At 49.1% G+C, this 17,531-nt stretch overlaps 5 protein-coding genes across 5 annotated transcripts; 2 read left to right on the plus strand and 3 right to left on the minus strand.

Annotated features, from left to right (window-relative positions):
• Positions 1–628: 628 nt before the first annotated feature.
• N7446_001518 (cytochrome P450) lies at positions 629–2,486 on the minus strand. The gene is made up of 5 exons (XM_058510267.1): positions 2,282–2,486; positions 2,012–2,229; positions 1,776–1,962; positions 770–1,722; positions 629–717 (listed from the first exon to the last, which is right to left on the minus strand). Exons 1-5 carry the CDS (start codon positions 2,472–2,474, stop codon positions 649–651), a joined length of 1,620 nt encoding a protein of 539 aa, XP_058375803.1. The 5' UTR covers positions 2,475–2,486; the 3' UTR covers positions 629–648.
• Positions 2,487–4,741: 2,255 nt separating this feature from the next.
• Positions 4,742–7,328, plus strand: N7446_001519 (uncharacterized protein; the record flags this gene model as incomplete). Its single annotated transcript, XM_058510268.1, has 6 exons — positions 4,742–4,787; positions 4,957–5,770; positions 5,839–5,850; positions 5,903–6,422; positions 6,473–6,616; positions 6,672–7,328. 6 exons carry the CDS (start codon positions 4,742–4,744, stop codon positions 7,326–7,328), a joined length of 2,193 nt encoding a protein of 730 aa, XP_058375804.1.
• Positions 7,329–7,655: 327 nt separating this feature from the next.
• Positions 7,656–8,773, minus strand: N7446_001520 (putative 26S proteasome-associated ubiquitin C-terminal hydrolase; the record flags this gene model as incomplete). The annotated part of the gene is made up of 3 exons (XM_058510269.1): positions 7,656–8,517; positions 8,588–8,682; positions 8,732–8,773. 3 exons carry the CDS (start codon positions 8,771–8,773, stop codon positions 7,656–7,658), a joined length of 999 nt encoding a protein of 332 aa, XP_058375805.1.
• Positions 8,774–10,700: 1,927 nt separating this feature from the next.
• Positions 10,701–12,579, minus strand: N7446_001521 (putative C6 transcription factor RosA-like; the record flags this gene model as incomplete). The annotated part of the gene is made up of 4 exons (XM_058510270.1): positions 10,701–11,790; positions 11,840–12,067; positions 12,115–12,417; positions 12,470–12,579. 4 exons carry the CDS (start codon positions 12,577–12,579, stop codon positions 10,701–10,703), a joined length of 1,731 nt encoding a protein of 576 aa, XP_058375806.1.
• A 3,455-nt stretch (positions 12,580–16,034) lies between these two features.
• N7446_001522 (CVNH domain-containing protein) lies at positions 16,035–16,432 on the plus strand (the record flags this gene model as incomplete). Its single annotated transcript, XM_058510271.1, has 2 exons — positions 16,035–16,167; positions 16,236–16,432. 2 exons carry the CDS (start codon positions 16,035–16,037, stop codon positions 16,430–16,432), a joined length of 330 nt encoding a protein of 109 aa, XP_058375807.1.
• Between the last annotated feature and the right edge of the window lie 1,099 nt (positions 16,433–17,531).

Here is a 17,531-nt window from a genome sequence, read left to right on the forward strand (position 1 = left end):
GACGGATCTCAAGCTAATCATGAATCATTGCCTGAGGGCTTGGAAAGGACTAGGCATTGAGGAACTGTGTCCAGTTCATTTTTCCAAAGAGGAGAAGAAGAATACTTAGAAGGAGAAGGATGGAATGAAGTCCAGGACTTTTTCAACTGCCTGTCGAGTGCTGTCCAGAGGGATGGCTAGGCACGCCATAAAACATTTGACGCTCTCAGCATTTATCAGGATCTTCGAGAGGATGCTCTCACTGAGTCGAAGGGGGAAGATAGAAAGCAACATGAAAAACGGACGCGGGTGCTTGAAGAGGCAAAATGGTTGATGGCGTGCTTAAGAGAGTCTCTATGGATGCTGAAGAGCCCTGTCTAGCTTATTTCTCACATTGTTTTTCTAGCTCCAGTAGCAATGCCTCTCCTTAAATAAGTTCATTATTCAACAGCGATCTACAATATGCAACAGAGCCTTTCACACCCCCAACTTATATAATCTATACGATGAACCCGAGGTAGTCGAACATGGACAAAAAGGAAGATGTAAAAAGAGAAGCCAAAGAAGGGCGAATAAATGGTGAACAATTATAACCCCTGTTGTAATTATGTGGGCTACTCCATACGTACGGGCTTGCGGATCCATCTCAGTTTGCGAATCCATCTCAGCTTATACCGTTGGGGCGAACCTAACACGCATCTTCGTTCCGTCAACGGGCTTCGCAGTGATCTCCAATGTCTAAATGTTATCAGCACATAGCTACCACATCCAGAAACTTCCAAGCACTTACACTGTACAGCTCTGAATGGACATCGTACTGCCCGTTTGCTTTCATAATTGGTGCACCCGAATCATCACATTTGAAGGCTCCAAGCCCTACCTTCTCCCAATCATACCGGCGTACCGCACACGCGAGAATGACCAGTGCCTCAATGTTTGCAAGCTCCTGCCCAATGCAGTTGCGTGGTCCTCGCTCGAAAGGACGCCATGCACTCGGGGGGATGGGGGCGCTGTCTTTTACTCCTCCCAGCCAGCGCTCGGGGATAAATTCGTTGCTTTCGTCACCATACACGCTCTTATCACGCTGTATGATACTATGACAGGTATATAAAATTGTACCATCCAGGCACAGTCCTTCACCATTTGGTAACTGAACGGTCATTCCGGTGTTTGGAGGTGACGAACGTGCCGTGGCAGCTGGTGGGAACAAACGAAGGATCTCCTTTATCACGGCAGAAGTGTAGGTCAGCTTCTGGAGTAGCTCCTCTCCACGTTCCAAAATATTGCCCCGAACAACAGATGGCGAGCTATCGGTTCCAAATATTTCATCCAATTCGAGACAAACGAGGCGTAGAACCCGGGGAGTCCGACTCAGTTGATAAAATGACCATTGCAACACGATACTGGTTGTATCATGGCCAGCAAATAAGAAAGTCTTAAGTTGGTCACAGGTCTGGGTCAGAATCTCTGGCGTCAATTTAGGATGTTCTGCGAGACTGAGAGCGAGAACGCTGCGAGATAACTTGTCGGGATTGGATCCTTCCTCAAATTTCTCCGTAATAATCGCTTTGAGAAGCCTATCAAGCCGACGTCCCATAGCACGTCTCTGGAAGGGAAGCAATAACTTCCATCTACCATTATTATGGCGATAGCTGTAGCCCAGTTCACGGTAAAGTCGAACCAACTCGCCTTGGTATTCTTCTTCGAGTTGAGCATCCATGTTAGTATCCATGGTGACCGCGCCTGTAGACAAGGTTAGTGGACATATCTGTGAGGGGACAGCAAGAAGTATTCACCGATAATGTCAAAAGTCAAGTTTGTACATAGATCGTCAAGTGAGAATTCCTCTCCAGTGGTGGCGTAATGGTCCAGGCGTTCTAGGAAAAGCTGGGTCTTGTCGAGGATACAGGGCATCAGACTCATGAGATGCTTGTGCGAGAATCCTGGATTGAATCGCTTGCGTAGACATTTCCATTCTTCATTCTATATAATGGTTAGATCGTGTATCTCTTCGCCGAATGCCTCAACTTACTTCTGCAACAAGAATCGAGCTTGCTCCGAACAAATCTTGGAACCACCGGATGGTGGGTGACTTTGGAGTACTGTACTGGAAAAGTTTTGAGCTTTTCGAAATCTGCTCTGCGACCTCGTGATTGCAGACAATACACATAACATAGGTAATTGGTCGGAAATCGGCAATAAATAGAGGAGGGTTGCCGAGTTGGTCGTGCATGTCTTGGAAGAGTTCATCTAGTTGCCAGTTAAACCCATGCTGCCAGATTAAAGAAACGTTTAGTCCTACCGACGTGAACATTCGGCCTGTGATTGTTCCTGATTTTACCGACAGTGGCCAAATGACCCCATACTAATGATGGTGGAAGCTGGGGTAGGTGTGCATATTGCTTGGTTCTGTAGTATGTGACAATTTTCCACAGATAGATCACGAATAGTGGAAATATGCCCACAAGTATAGTCCACGCAATATTAGGCGACATTGCTCAAGTTCTTGCAACTGTGAAAAGCGTTGCACGTCAATCCCAGAGGTCTAAGGGTCATGAGTTGTGCCTGAGGCGTCAATGTGATTACGACTCGCGCCGTTCTGATTCGCTGTTCGGGCCCCTTTTGGTCTGCAGAACTCCATGCACCGCGACGGGGAGCTGACTCTCCACACTCACATTGAATGTCCTAAAATGGTGACTCGAGGGAGGTTTTGGTCGTGTCTCCATCCCGAGGGACCGGTCGGATTGGGAGCAGGAAATCAAAAACAGGATGCAATACTTGCAAGTCAGTTTAGTCTTACGCGTGAGCAACCAAGTTTTCATTGAGGGCCATTCCCGAGAAGATAGAGCTGACAATCGTTCAGAATTCGAATTCGTCGCATCCGGTGTGGAGAGGAGAAACCACACTGCGTAAGGTGCACTAGCACAGGTCGACAGTGTGCTTACAGCACCGTGTCTCTCCGCCCAGCATTGGTCATTTCGCCTCCGTTATCTCATTCTGGACAGCGCGAGCGCCGTGCATTCAATTATTACTTACATCGAGCAGGGCCCGCCCTTGCCGGTGCGTTAGATCTTAACCTCCTGGAGCGGATCCATGTTGCAGATCTGCCGGTTGGAGCCTGCAGTATGGGATGCAGTCATCTCACTTAGTGCGCTATACGAGAGGCCACCCATTTGCGATTCAAAACTATTATCCCTTCTCAATAATCGAGCAAATTGTGCGCCATGGCTATCACGAAGAAGCTTTGGTGTGGCACTCACGCTCTCTGACTGCTTTACGGCGGCAAATCAAGCAAGGCGTTGCCGATCTCACCATATCGATGACCAGCTGTGTGCTTTTCAGAGAGCTGGTTACCCGCCGAAGAGGATCATTTTAAGATACGCGGAGTTGCCAATGGGTGAAAATAGAACTACAGTCTATTCGAAATATTGCTTCTCGTCTGCAAAGCAACATTTTCCTATTATGTAGCTTTTAGCAGTATTTCCACCCATCAGCATTAGGATCATTATTTTCTTTCTTCCCCCCAAGTCAAGAAAATGTCGGCTCGAATTCCTGACATCCCTTGAGGTTTCGGAAGTAAACATCATCTTGAGATAATGGCGTCGGGAGTGATGGTTGCAGTAATTAATGTTGTGGCATTTGATAGATTTGATAAATTCATGAGAGGCAATATGGAAAGTAGGATCAAGAAAACAAATGGCTATAACTCAAGAGAGGGTGAGAGTATAACTAAGTTATAACGTTAGGTTGTCAATTCCAGTGCTGTCTTCGACCAATTAGAAATGTCAAGAACTCTGCATTCGATTACCCCTATGGGTCCATTCTAATTGCATAATGATGCCTGCATCGGATCATTATAGATCCGGTCTCACGCAGTATTCATAAGATAGTTAAGTTAATATTTGACATGGATATGTAGCCTAATATCGGAGGCAAACAAATACCACCCAATACGGTAACTTACCTCGTGCTCCCCTCATCTCTCATCTCCCCTCATCCTCTTTTCTTTTCTTCTCTTTGACTTAACAATCCAAGACTTGACATCGGCAACTTTCCAGGGTACATCCCGGGTCGTCAAAATGAGACTTGACGAACGCCCCCAAACTCTCCAGCGAGAGCCCGAACGAAAGCTTCCTTTGGCGCCGATACAGCCCGCTCCCCACATGCTACAGTGAAAGCCATCTGCCATCTGCCGCGACATGTACGAGATGCCAGCCCAAGCAAGAGACGAAGTTTGCGGTGTGAAGGATCCGCTACTACTAGCCCGGCAAAGATAACTTATCAAACAATTAGTGGTGTGATGGTGTGACCTCTTGCCGAATCGGAGATCCCTGGCTGTTTTGCCCAGATATGGAGACGGCTGCCAGATCCGCAAGGCATCTCAGTCACCTGAGTGATAACTGCCAATTTTTCGCCACTTTTTATTTTGTCCAAACGTCTCCTTGAACTTCGAGTTTACGATAACGTTACAGTACTCCCTACATGTATTCTGTTAATTGAATCAGTTCCAGCTCATCTTCCCAGGTTCCACTGCAGTTGGGTTGCAATCCAAGGGACCAGTCCTCCGTACCCACATCCATTTCCGTTCGCTTATCAAACTGTTTCTAGGGGTCCAATTTATCCCCCACCTTGCCTCCTTTCTGTTCCCAAGTTTCTCGTTTCTACGCGGGTTTGGGCATTCTTTTCGCCTGGAAGTGCAGTTCAAACTGGTCGCGTGCCTGCCGATAAGCTATCCACCCCCTTTCTTGGCTCGCGTGGAGACATGCCGTCATTCACCGAAGACAGTGGTCCTGGTCCCGAATTAACAGGTAGGCTCCATCTCTTTGCCCGCTTTGTAGTTAGGAATCCACTATCTCGTCCTCGTCCCATATAACCACACGTCCCCTGGCTTGTAATTCTGTCTCCATCGCGACTCGACATCTCTTGCCCCCAGCAGCACCTCGAATCGTCTGTCAATCCAAATACTAATTCCCACAGAATCGTCTATTTCGGGAACAGGCTTGGATCTCCGCTCTTTGACCAAGGCCTTACACGCAAGTGGGACGGTCGATTCCCCAGACAGCACTTCTCTGAAACAGTATCGGGCTTCCATGTCCCAGCCCATTGCGCAACACCCCACCTCCTCCATGCCTTCTCTCGATGGCCCTTCGAGCGTCAACGATGCAATGACCCAAGAGGTTAGAGAGCAATACAGGCCCGAAGAAGATACCCAGGGTCTCTTCCACCAAGTATACGAATGGTTACACCATGAGAAAGCCAGACGACAGAATCGTAAGGCACGGAAATCCGAAGCAGTCTCCTCCAATGCGACAAGCGATTCACCCGCCGAGGACGGTCCCATAGAAAGACCTAACTCCAACCCCTCCGAAAGCACCTTCTCCTTGGATAAACTGGAGAAGATCCTCCTTCAGTATGCGACCAACCGGCCCAGCAGTGCCATCGGCTCGAATGCGTCGGTCAAACGCCAAAGTCGGCGTCGCCATAAGGGCCTGCAAAGAGGTTCCGCCTCCGACTCAGAAGCCACAGATGTCGAGGCACCCGTGCCAGGCGTGGAAGCCTACTTGGACAACTCCAAGACACTTGCCTACACCGGTGGTGCTGCAGTAGAAGAGGATACCGATGCCAATGCCAATGTCAAGGCTGCCAAGGACCGAGAGGGCTGGATGATTTTCAAGACTGAGATCGTGCGCATTGTACATACGCTGCAACTTAAAGGCTGGCGCAAAGTCCCGGCGGATCTGGCTGGCGATATTGAGGTGGTTCGACTTAGCGGTGCTCTCACGAACGCCGTGTATGTAGTTGCACCACCCAAGAACCTGCCTCCCCCAAAACGGACAGCAAGTCTACTTTAGTGTCCAGGAAACCCCCACCGTAAGCATCGACATCTCCCCTATTTTGAACCCCTAGCTAATCGGCATTGTAGGAAGCTTCTGCTCCGAATCTATGGCCCGCAGGTGGATCATCTGATCGATCGAGAGAAGGAGCTACAGATCCTCCGCCGCCTTGGCCGGAAGAACATCGGTCCTCGCGTTCTAGGCACATTCTTGAATGGTCGATTTGAAGAGTACTTCGAGGCCCGTCCTCTTACACCCCAAGAACTGCGCATTCCCGAAACGGCAAAGCAGATTGCCAAGCGGATGAGAGAGTTGCACGAGGGTATTGAACTCCTCGAAGAAGAACGCGAAGGCGGACCCATGATTTTCAAGAACTGGGACAAGTGGGTGGATCGTTGCGAGCAAGTGACCACCTGGCTCGACAAGGAAATCCAGTCTCCGCAGAATGAGGCCAAAGCCGCATCTGAGCCATGGCGTCGTCGCGGCTTTGTCTGCGGTGTGACGTGGGACATGTTCCGCAAAGCCGTGGATAATTACCGACTTTGGTTAGTTGCCGAGTCTGGTGGAATTGCTGAGATCAAGCGTCAGTTGGTATTCGCGCACAATGATGTAAGTTCTCTTCGTGGATATTGTGAGATGTTGTATTGACTCGTCCCTAGACCCAGTATGGCAATCTTCTTCGCATGGAGCCGGCCACACAGTCGCCTCTGCTCTTGCCTGCAAATGAACACAAGCAGCTCGTTGTCATCGACTTCGAATACTCCTCCGCCAATACCCCTGGCCTGGAATTCGCCAACCACTTTGTGAGTCCCCGATGTCAGCAACAAAGAAGCAAGCCCCTAGATCTAACTGCAGCAGACCGAGTGGTGCTACAATTACCATGACGAAGAACGCTCCTGGGCCTGCAACACTCGCGCCTACCCAACCCCAGACCAGCAATACCAGTTCGTATCGACCTACCTTACCCACCGACCCGCCGTCGGCGGCGGGACCGTCTCTCCCCTGGCCACACCCAACATCCGCGGTCGCACCGCAACGGGCATCATACCTCTAGACCTCGACGAGGGAGCCGATGGGCCCAGCTCCCAATTCTCACAGATTGAAAAGTCCAACGACGAAGAGTTGGATAGGGAGGTGCGCTTCCTCATGCAGCAGACTCGACTGTGGCGGGTCATGAACTCAGCGCAGTGGGTTGCATGGGGTATTGTGCAGGCCAAGGTGCCCGGCATGGAAGAAGGTATCGCGGAGATGGCAGCTGCCAATGGGCACAGCGAGAACGGACAGCACGAGGGTAACGGTAACGGCAACAGCAACAGCAGCGGCAACGGACACAGCGAGAAGACGCCGCCTGTTGACGCGGACATCGACGAAGAAGGAGATTTCGATTATCTGGCTTACGCCCAGGACCGAATTATGTTCTTCTGGTCTGACCTGCTGGCGCTGGGCTTGGTCAAGGCGGAGGATCTGCCTGCGCCTATGGTTGAACATATCAAGTCGCGCCTTGTGGAGCATTGAGTGGCTGTCATTTTGGCTCTTAATCCGGGGGAGAATAATGATTTATATTCAGGAACGGGACGGAGAATGTCCCTTGCACATTATCATTACGAGTTACGATGTGGACGCCAGTACATAGCACTGCGTCGATTTCGGTGATTTATCACACCTATGTATGTACTACACTCTAGCGTTGGGGTTTCAACATCATCATCGAATACCATACCAGATCTTTGTTTCGTATCGACCATTATCATCGTCCTGCTTCGCCAAGGGTATCTGAAATGCCGACGTAGAAAAGCTCAAGGACAAAGAAGAACAACCACAAGTACAAGAAGAGAAGAGCATCTAACGCTGCATCTCAAGCTTCTTCCTCGTCTCCTTCTTCGCGTTCTCAACCCACTCCCCATAAGCCTTCCCCTCAGGATCCTTCTTATCCTTCATCCCAACAACCCCCTTCATCATCTCCCCAATAAAGCCAACAAAGTTATGTCTTCGCAGCGTATTCTCCCACTGCCACGCAGCCCTCTTCCTCTCCTCCCTCTCAAGCGTCTCCACATCCCCAATCTCCCTCGCCGAAACCCTCGGATCCCTTACAACAGCCATAAGATTGAAATGCGTCTCCCCAGCCGGATACCGCGCAATTCTCCGCTGAAGAACCTCAATCACCTTCTCAGGAAAAGACCCCGCATCACACGCCCCATGACTAATAGGATGAGGCTGCAACCCATCAAGCTCATACAACTTCCCATTAACAGGCGTATACGCAATGAAATGGTAAGCGTCCGCGCCCTTCTCGTCGTCCTGCGGACGGGCGGTTTCATCCGCGAACGGGCTAGCACGCGCAAAGCTGTTGTGTGCTGTGCGGATGGCTTCTGAGTTTGAGAGCGCCTCCCCTCGGAGTTCGGGCGGGAAGCCTGTTGTGAATTCTTTGAAACTGGATAGTTCGGGCCCGAGAGTTATCGCTGGTTGTCCAGCTTGGGGGTTGTCGTGGTTTAGGATTACGGAGAGGATGGCTTGGGTGCCGCAGGCGTTTTGGATTGTCTGCGCTGCGAAGAAGAGGTTGTTGTCTGTTGCTGTTTGGTCGTATTCGCCGTCTAGGGGGCTTCGGCACGGGCGCCTGCTGCTTCGCGGGTCCATTTGAAGAGGAAGATTACGCCGTAGACGGGGCTGGGTGGGGTTAGCTTTTGATGAGGTTCTCGGTCTTGGTCTTGGGTGTGGTGTTGGTGTTGTACGGATTGGGTCGGGATTTTGGGACTTGAAGGGGAGGTGATGCTTACCCGAGGGACCTGATTGTATCCGGGTCGAGGGAGATGAGCTCCTCAAATTGGGTGTCCTTTACTCCCAAGGTCTCGATCAGCGAGGTGAAAAGGCCCTGGCATGTGTCAGTAATCTGGTTCCGACGATTGTTAGAGAGATCGTACCTCGTCTGACTCGATTGTGCTCCAGCCAGCAGCGTCGCTCATTTTAAATGTCTGTTGTGCCGTGTAGACTGGTTGATTAGGAGTGACGAGTGGTTGTGCTCGAGCTTGAGAATCAAGCGTTGCTTTGTTCCCCAAAACGGAAAGCGGTTATGTCATTGTCACATGATCATGAGTTTGTTTGTCACGTGTCGCTTCTTGTATGGAGCTCAGAGCAGGGCATAGCACTGTGTTCTTCTCAAAACCAGAAAATGAAATAATACAGTAGAGATAGAATGTGCATATGAGTGGTACGTTTGAATATCAAGACGTATAACCATGACTCGATCATGAACTTCTTCCACATTCCGCATTTCTATTCCCAGACATGGATGGTCGCTTGATGTCGTGTAGTGAATTGGAGTGAACAATAATCAGTCATTACCCCTCTCACCTTACTGGAGATAAAAAGAGTCAGTAGATCTGTCCCCCATAAGATCTCTGTTATCTTGTTGACTAAGTTAAGTAGGCTTTCAAAAGTTGCAAGTCTTTGCCAGCGTAAGTTTAGAAGCGATCCAGGAAAGGAGCTAACAGCTGAAGAATTCCTATACAGACGACAAGAATAGTAAGAAGATCATTACCAGAAGCAGCATATTTCTATAAAACGACGAAGCATACTTCACCGGTATTAATTAGAGCAAAAGTAAGCCCCTACGGAAGGGTCATCTAAGACGCAAACACCATGCACAAGCTTAGTCCCCAATAGCCAAATACCCATAAGATAGCGCAAGGGCAGCGAGAGGCTCCATGTGAAGCATGCAGCAAAAGAAAGAACAAAGGATAAATATAGACAGGAGACGATTATTAACCGCATTTCCATATAGTACATACACACCAACCGAGATAAAGGAAACGCCGATCTTAATCAACAGAGAATCCAATAAGCATAGAGTGAAGATGAAGTAATTAAATTCTGTACTTCGCCATCTCCGATCCATCAATTAGGCTTGAGGCTATACCTCTATCCGCCTTAGCCCGGGAACATAATACCCCATCTAGCCTAAAACGCAGCCGAATACGAGGTCTGAAGAGAGTGCGGGCCACGAATATCCAATGAGAGGCTCAGATCTGTAGTTTATATCCCTTAATGTAGTTCGTTTGATTGATTGTTCTATTCTTAGGTATGGGACTCAGGTCGGTTTGTGGGGTTGCGTTTGTCCCTGCCGATCGGTGATTGGAATATCAAGTTTAGGGCTGGATAGAGTGCTGGGGGTAGATTGTATAGGGGTTTTCTCGTGTTCTTTTTGATACGGAGGGTAGGTGGGTAGAGAGAGGGTTGGCGCTGCTATGTTTAGATTGATTGCGGCTCATATTCAGCTGTCGGGAGATAATAAAGTCCGTGATTCATAGTGGTTTGATTCTGCCGAGGTACATTGTGACTGTGTATTGTGTGCTTTGGTACCCATTTCTGACATGATCATACTATGTATCGTTCTGGAATGGATAATTAGAGATATAGGGTAGTTGGCACAGAAGTAAAATAGAACACTTCAAGCAATTCTAACAAGATATTCGAGGAAATCGGGGTATATACATCAATATTAAAAAAAAAAAAAGGAAAAAGATTCACGCAGTCATTCCATCCAGCTTGTAACTGAAGATTAGACCAAAAAGTAAAACACTCGAAACAGAACCAGACCACACTAATGCTCATGCACGACAGACAGAAATGACAAGAGTGGAGTGATATGAATCCGAAAAGTTTACCCAGGGTCCCAGGAACCCAACTCCGTGCCGTAGCCCAATTGTTTAGAGACGAAGACTGTCCTAGTCATTCATTCTCTCCTGGTACCCAGTAGCCAGAACCAAAACAACCATCTCCTTTCCACTCATGGAAGGCCATCGAAATCTTCCTTTTTTTGGGCACTTTTCTTTCTTATTGTTTTTTTTCGGGTATAATGGCATCATCTCATAATCGAACCATGTATAGTCCTCATGATGTCCAAAGTGGCGCAACCAAACTGGGCATTTCAAAGGGATGCGTCTGCGGATAGACCTCCATGTTCAAACCAAGCGTGCCATCAGCACGAGGTAAATCAGAGCAATGCAACTCCCCACCATATGGTGGCGTATATGTCGAGGCATTCGGGATGGCAGTGTGCGGATGGCCCAAATCAAGGGCGAGGTGTGCATCATTCGTATCCAGGAGTTGTGGCGAGGGCGGGTACAGGGAATGAGAATGCGAGGGTGGAGCAGTGATATAGCCATCTGGGAGGTTGTAAGGGGAGCTGGCGACTGTGACAGCTGGAGGGGACTGTAGGGGCGGGGTATATGCGGCGTAAGAGGGAGAAGCTGATGCAGGAGAGGAAGATGCGACGAGGGGGTATTCGGTCAGGTTGTGGTGATATGGACTAGGCGGGCCGGGGGAGTATTGGTCAATAGAGGAGCGAGGAGACCAAGGAAGGCGGCTGCGATAGTGGGCGACGATGCGTCGCGGGATATCCATCAGGCCCAGGGAAAGTCGCAATTCAGCGTTGAATGGATCCGTTGCGCTATGTGCGATGATGATGCGGTAGATTTCCTCGATTGGGCCGATGGATAGAGCGCCTAGATATGCGCCTCCCATCTCGGGAAGGAAGCGGTCGAGGGAGACGCCGACAGCAAAGAACTGGGCGAGGATTGGGAGGGCGTTGAGGTCCGAGTCGCTGCCTCGGAGCATGGAGGGTGGTAGCCAGAAGAGCCAGCGGCGCAGGATCTGGATACGGTCAAAGGTTTGTTCGGAGGTTTGACTTGGGAAGTCGTCGCGGAATTGTTGGACGAATTCGATCAGTTCACCGAGCCTTTGGGTGTGCTCCAGTTTGTGAGTGACTCGTTTTTGGATCATCTGGAGGCCGTTGATGGTTTGGTCGAGATGGGCCATGTCTTCATCGAGAGGTTGGTAGCCAGTTGCCATCCCGAGATCTGTTGTGCTCAGTGCGCGTTGACTGTCTACGAACTGTGCCAGATCTGACTCCTGCTTCCAATACGGATGCATAGACTCGAGGACACTTGAGATGCCATGTTGTAAGGACATCCAACTTGAGCTGTTCACGTTAATTGCTGACATTATTGGGAATTCAGAGTAAAACTCACTGTTCTGTCGCCTGCCATGAAAGAAGAATAGACGCCGCGAGAATAGCATCACAGTTATCCTTGGAGAACGACCCAAGAGCACTCTGCAAGCCCTGAAGGGCAGTAACCTTATGACGATAAGCTAACTGCTTCGTATCCTGGTCTCCGGTCAAGAAGGAAAGATGGAAAGCCGAGAAGCCAAGGATAGAGCTCATAACAAAGTCGCTAGACAGCGCAATAGCAAGAAAACTAGAAAAGGTAAGCAAATGAACTCCCGACACACCGTAGAAACTTACTTAGGCATCTTCTGCGCCCAAACAGTACAACCACTCAACCCTCTCCGATGCAAATCAATCGAAAGCCCAATAATATGATGAATCAAGCGCAGATCCGCACGCGACAGACCAGACCATCCCGAACGGGGACACTGCAGGAGCTCTGGATAAGGCGGCACGCCGGTACGATGCCAGTTCTCGATTTCGGCCTCAATATCGGGCGACATGAGCAGGTCCGGACCCCGTCGTGGTGTGGGGGGACTGCCTTGAGCGCCGACAACATCCTGGTAGTCGCAGCGGCAGTTGTGCTTGGTGCAATTGCGACTAAAGGAAATCCGTTAGCTGCGCATTTGGAGATCTGTGGATTTGAACGTACCATTGCGGGAAAGTCTCGTCGCAGCGAATATGTCGCCTCTTACAGGTTTTGCAGCCGTTGCGAGATTTGGTGTGACTCTTGCGCGGGGGACCGCCGCCTGGACCGACCATTTTGGCGTGTTAGAAGGGTTGAAAAAGGTGTGGGATTAGATTGGAGTCAGGGTTGACTCCGGAAGTGATTAGAGGGAATGGTTGAGATCAGGTAGTGGGCACGTATGCCCTGTAGACTTGAGTTGTCGGACAGAAAGGCTGTTGAATGAGAACAGGGGAAAGCGAGTGATATGAGCCGCAACAGATGTTTATAGTCGATCTCTCGGGGGTCCAAAAATAACCGTGAGGAATGTCGGATTAAGCACGTGGAGAATACGAGGTGCAGGGCTCCCGATCTCCGAAAAAGCCCAAACCGAATAGTTCAGATAGGTGAAATTGTCGAGATAGTTGAGGTATATTGAGTAGGTATAGAAGAAAGAGGTCGGGAAGAAGCCTTGTAAAAGAGAGAGAGGTCAGGCGCAGATATGATCAATCTCACTTATAAGAGAATAATGCTGAATCCATCGAGATTTTGAGCCTCTGGGTGCAGGGGGTAAGCTAAAGAAATTAATAAAATAAATTACCAAAAGAGTAGAAAGAGAAAAAGAAATAAAAAATATTATAAAACAATAAAATATCGAATATTATAGAATATTATGAAGAAGATTAGCCGTCCAGGATAGCACCGGTTCAGCTGGGTCTCAGACCGGGGGGCCTGTGTGGAGAATTCTTATACAGCTGCCTCGATAGGCTTAGGCTCGTCTTGGGCTCCCAGACTTTCTGGGGAGTCTCTGATCGGTATGGAGGCTGAGCTATTACAGCCCTAGGCTGTGTAAGAACCCTTTATTTCTATACAGTGTGAATAACCATGGATGCAGCGTATGAACTATAACTTACTATGGGTTGCAAAGGCAAAATAGGGGCGGACTCCCTTGTAGATCAAGTCTATTTTTGCTTTTTTGCTTTTCATTCTTATCCCGCGCATTTCTAAAGTAGTTCTGGCCAAGACTAGGGACCAAACTATGAAACGAATCTGTTCGATCGACCTCACAAGGCTCGATCTCAAGACCCTAGTGGGTCGAAACTGTCAAGCCAGCACCTTATACCTTGTTGGGTAAGTCTCCATGTCAATCACAGTGCCATCCTGGACCTCCCCCGACCCACCGGCTCGCTAAGATTGGAGCGTAGACTGACAGGCGGAAGTCCGCCGTTTCTACCCGTGAGTCAGAAGGAGATTAAACGCTCTGAACTCGGTAATCACAACCGAATGTAGAACTTCACATCCATGACAGTATGATTCGAGAGACAGGGGGTCGCTAACCACTTGTGCCATGGGGATTGGCGGCTACTATTGCAAGGTTTACTCGCAACCAGGGGGTCACTCCAATCTCGCGGGATCGCCGCCACATTACAAGTCCTCAATATCCTGGTGGCGAGCCTATTTGGGCCCCCGGAATCCCCATGTTCTGGTCCGGTTAAGCTACCACTGGACTGGAACGGGGAACCATGTCCATGTTCATGGACTATTGGGAGGTGTGCGACGTCAAGCCTAAACAAGATAATGAACACCGGCCGAAATTCTGAGGTATGCAGGGAAGAGAGAGTAGTGAGATCACCTTTCTCGTCTGCAAAGACCCAAGGCACATTACTGCAGGGTCCAGGCTGGGGGCAGTCACAGAACAAAGGTGGGAGGCGTTCCCCCGTGGAGTATGCACCCTAGCCAGAAGTAGAGTAGAGGGTCGGAGTTCAGGTGTGACTCCCCTGAAGGCTGCAGGCTGCAGACTTGTGCACCGATCGACCACGTTTTCTGGGGAGACATGTGTCTAAAGTCGGTGTGTGCTACCTTCTGATCTGGACTCTGACATTCTAACCTTACTACACACGTGGCACCACACTCGCACAGGATCTCAGGCCTCCTGTGAGATTGCTTTCCATTCCAGTCAAGTAATCAAGTCGGGCAAACCCGTCCGGAACGGGCCCGGAATTGTTCGGGACAACAATAATAAGGGACCACTGTAAGAACAATGGAATAACATTGAGTTATGGACTAACAACTAAGAACTGAGAACTAGTATGAAGTAAGTAAGTAAGAAGGGAGACTGCAGACAGAGAGAAGGGCCAATCAGCGGCAGTGAGTCTCGCTTCTCGCGACATGGCCCCCAAATAGGCTTAGCGGCCAAAAGTACTGACTTCACTACTTTATCCCCTATTCCTCTCTCGGCCTTTTTCTTCGTCTTTTCATGGGAGTGGACGGGGTGCATGCAGGTATACTGTAGTCCGCTCTCTAGCTTCTATTGTTCCGAACCCAGGGGTACCTAGTCTTCTGGTACACTAAGGAATATTTTCCCTACCAATACGAATGCCCCAACCATAATGACTATACATAATTGACTCCCTATATGCGTCTTCCCCGGATGGCCGAGATTATCTCTCCCCAGATAAAAACCGTGGATCGAAGATCAAGAGACAAGCCTTTTTGGATTAGAGCCATCGAGACCTTCAGCACTGCCCATGGGCTGCGGCAGACTAAGCAACTCTATTACGCCAAGAAGAGGTCATTCAAGACGGTGGGGCGCACGAGATCGTCAAGGGACTACAGATGTATGTACCACTCCACTGGGTTCGAGGAGCCTAATCTTGGGCGGTCATCTGCAATGGCCTTCTGCATCACCTTCAGACGGCTGTCTGTACCGAGCACTCTAAAAGACTTTGGACAGGTATAGCCCAGAAAAATTTTGACCGGGGATCTCAAAATAGACCCAAAGTCTGTTCTACATCGATACATCGAACTAATCAAGAACTAAAGACACTAACTAGGATCGACGGGAAGGAGTCTATATTGCCCCGAGTCCCGCGGATATACTGTACTTCATCAAATAAAGATCGTTAGCGTCAACTCTCTTTTCTAAGCCACGCTTCACCCCCGTTTCAGCTTTCTATATGTTCTTTTCTTTTTTGGCTTCTTTTTTTGATTATACATATTACCCGACGGCTGCTGACCCTTGCCAAGTCTAAACGCCCGATACTTTGCATTTGGATGAGGCTGACAGCGCACTCTGCAGAAGTCCTGCATGAGGTCACTATGACCCCCATAAACAAGAAGAACACGCCCTATCATTAACAATGAGTTATATTTCCGCAGCTAAGATACATGCTGCAAGCAGTCCATGCAGTGCTAGTCTCTATATTCCCCCACGTGTCATGGTGAGAACAGCATGATGCCAGAGCCACCGCCTCCATAGCTCTAAATGGTCGGACATCTACACCGTACCGATGTCATCTGGGGAAAGTTGCCGTCCGCTCAGTATTCAGCATTTCACTTGCAGTCCTGTTTCTGTACTTTCTTTTCTATTTTCTTTTCTTTCTTCTCTCTCAATGCAGGACTGCGCCAGACCGTTCTGGGCATCTGGATAATAGAATTTTCATACTAGACTGCATAGTTTCTGCATCTATCTTTTCATTCGAGGGCCAGCCCCTGCCTTGGAGCCTAACCAGCAAAGCAACCAAAGAGGCCATTCACAGCCCAACACGCCAATATGCCCTTCCACAAATCATCTATGAATATTAGACTGAAGGACAAGCACATCCTCACTGCCTACTGCCGACGACCGACCGGGGACGCATTATACTCCGAACTAGATCTCAATCCTTTCTTAGGGGCTAAGAAAGGTGAGTTGCATTTTTTTACATACAAACTCTACTTCCCATCCCTGTAACACTAACGTGGCTATCATTAGGAAAACTTACATGGAGCTGTGAGAATTTCTCCGATTCTGCCACTGATGTCGCTCTTCGAATGGATGGCCCAGACAATGAGCCCATTTTACAAGCGCGGCTTGACGATGGGGAGGGAAACATCTGCAGTGACGAGTTGAACTTAAGTTCATGCATCAAGAATGAAGATGGACATTTGCGGTATATGCAATGTTTCTAGCGGGATTTATTGTTTCATATTCCGAGAAAAAAAAACAAAAGAAAATAAACATGTGTTTGATTTTGAACCATTCCCAATGAGTGAGATAGGGGAAATAGGAGTCAGATTCCACGATCGTATGCTTCCTAGATCTAAGTTTCAACACTTAAAAAGGCTCGAAACTCCAAGCCCAGATCTGACTCGACCTGACCTGGAACCCGTCCTACATAGGAAAGATAAAACTGTAGTCACACTACAGCTGAGGCTGAAAATGAAACCCTGGAAACGTACAATATTGCAAACACCAAAGCTTGTAACCCCTGAGCCCTAAGAACCCCCCAACAACACCTCTCACACCAAGCTAAGATCCACTCCATTTCAGGAAAAGCGTGTATATAACGTACTAACCCACCGGCGTCCAAAAAAGGACCCCGGCCGTCGATCCTCAAAATCCCAAGTCCACCAACCCGTCCCCAAGCAAAATGCCTTCAATAGCCCCGTCATCTCACCCCCCAAAGCCACAAGACCCATAGCCGAACAGCCTTACCGTAAGCGGGAAAGGCTGGAATATCGACAATGCCCAAAGCCTCGAAAAAGGCGCCACTAGCACCCACGCCCTCGGTAGACTAGGCCCTGCAGTATAAGCAGTTAGAAAACGGGTACCAGGGTGAGATTTGCCTTGTCCTTGGCATTGTGCTTGTGCTTAGACTTGGACTGCCCAGGCTGGTATCGGTATGAGTGGGGTCCAAAATGGTATGCAGACGCCCCGTTTTTTTCGTGAAAAGAAGCGGTTAAGGGAAAGGCTCGCGTCTTGGTATTGGGAACGGGCGCTGGGGCTTTCGGAGCCGACTGTTGAGTTTATGTTCGACTTCGCCTTGCTAGACCACGCGCCAAATAGGCGAGGAGCGGAAGTTTCGGGTTTGGCTTTGGTTTTAGTTTCTCTGGTTACCTTGCTTAGTTTGGAGGATGGGTGGACTTGTTCCTACGTGTTCTTGTTAGTGTTAGTTCGGGGAGAGTACAGTACAGTAACTTAGTCCTGAGGGTCTGTGGGATCTGTTGATGTCTTTGCTTTTTCTTGCCCTCGCATGTCTACGGAGTAGACATCCAGGTACAGTACATG

Source organism: Penicillium canescens, assembly GCF_028828765.1.
Source record: "Penicillium canescens strain IBT 15451 chromosome Unknown utg000002l_segment0_segment0, whole genome shotgun sequence".
NCBI classification, from domain to species: Eukaryota; Fungi; Ascomycota; class Eurotiomycetes; order Eurotiales; family Aspergillaceae; genus Penicillium; species Penicillium canescens.

What these genes read in the sequence shown, in the direction of transcription:
- N7446_001518 (XM_058510267.1), bottom strand. Translation starts at nt 2,474, where the DNA reads ATGTCGCCTAATATTGCGTGGACTATACTTGTGGGCATATTTCCACTA. An exon ending in GCTCGATTCTTGTTGCAGAA is followed by an intron (nt 1,963 to 2,011) that starts GTAAGTTGAGGC and finishes ACCATTATATAG; the next exon opens with AATGAAGAATGGAAATGTCT. An exon ending in CTTGACTTTTGACATTATCG is followed by an intron (nt 1,723 to 1,775) that starts GTGAATACTTCT and finishes CCTTGTCTACAG; the next exon opens with GCGCGGTCACCATGGATACT.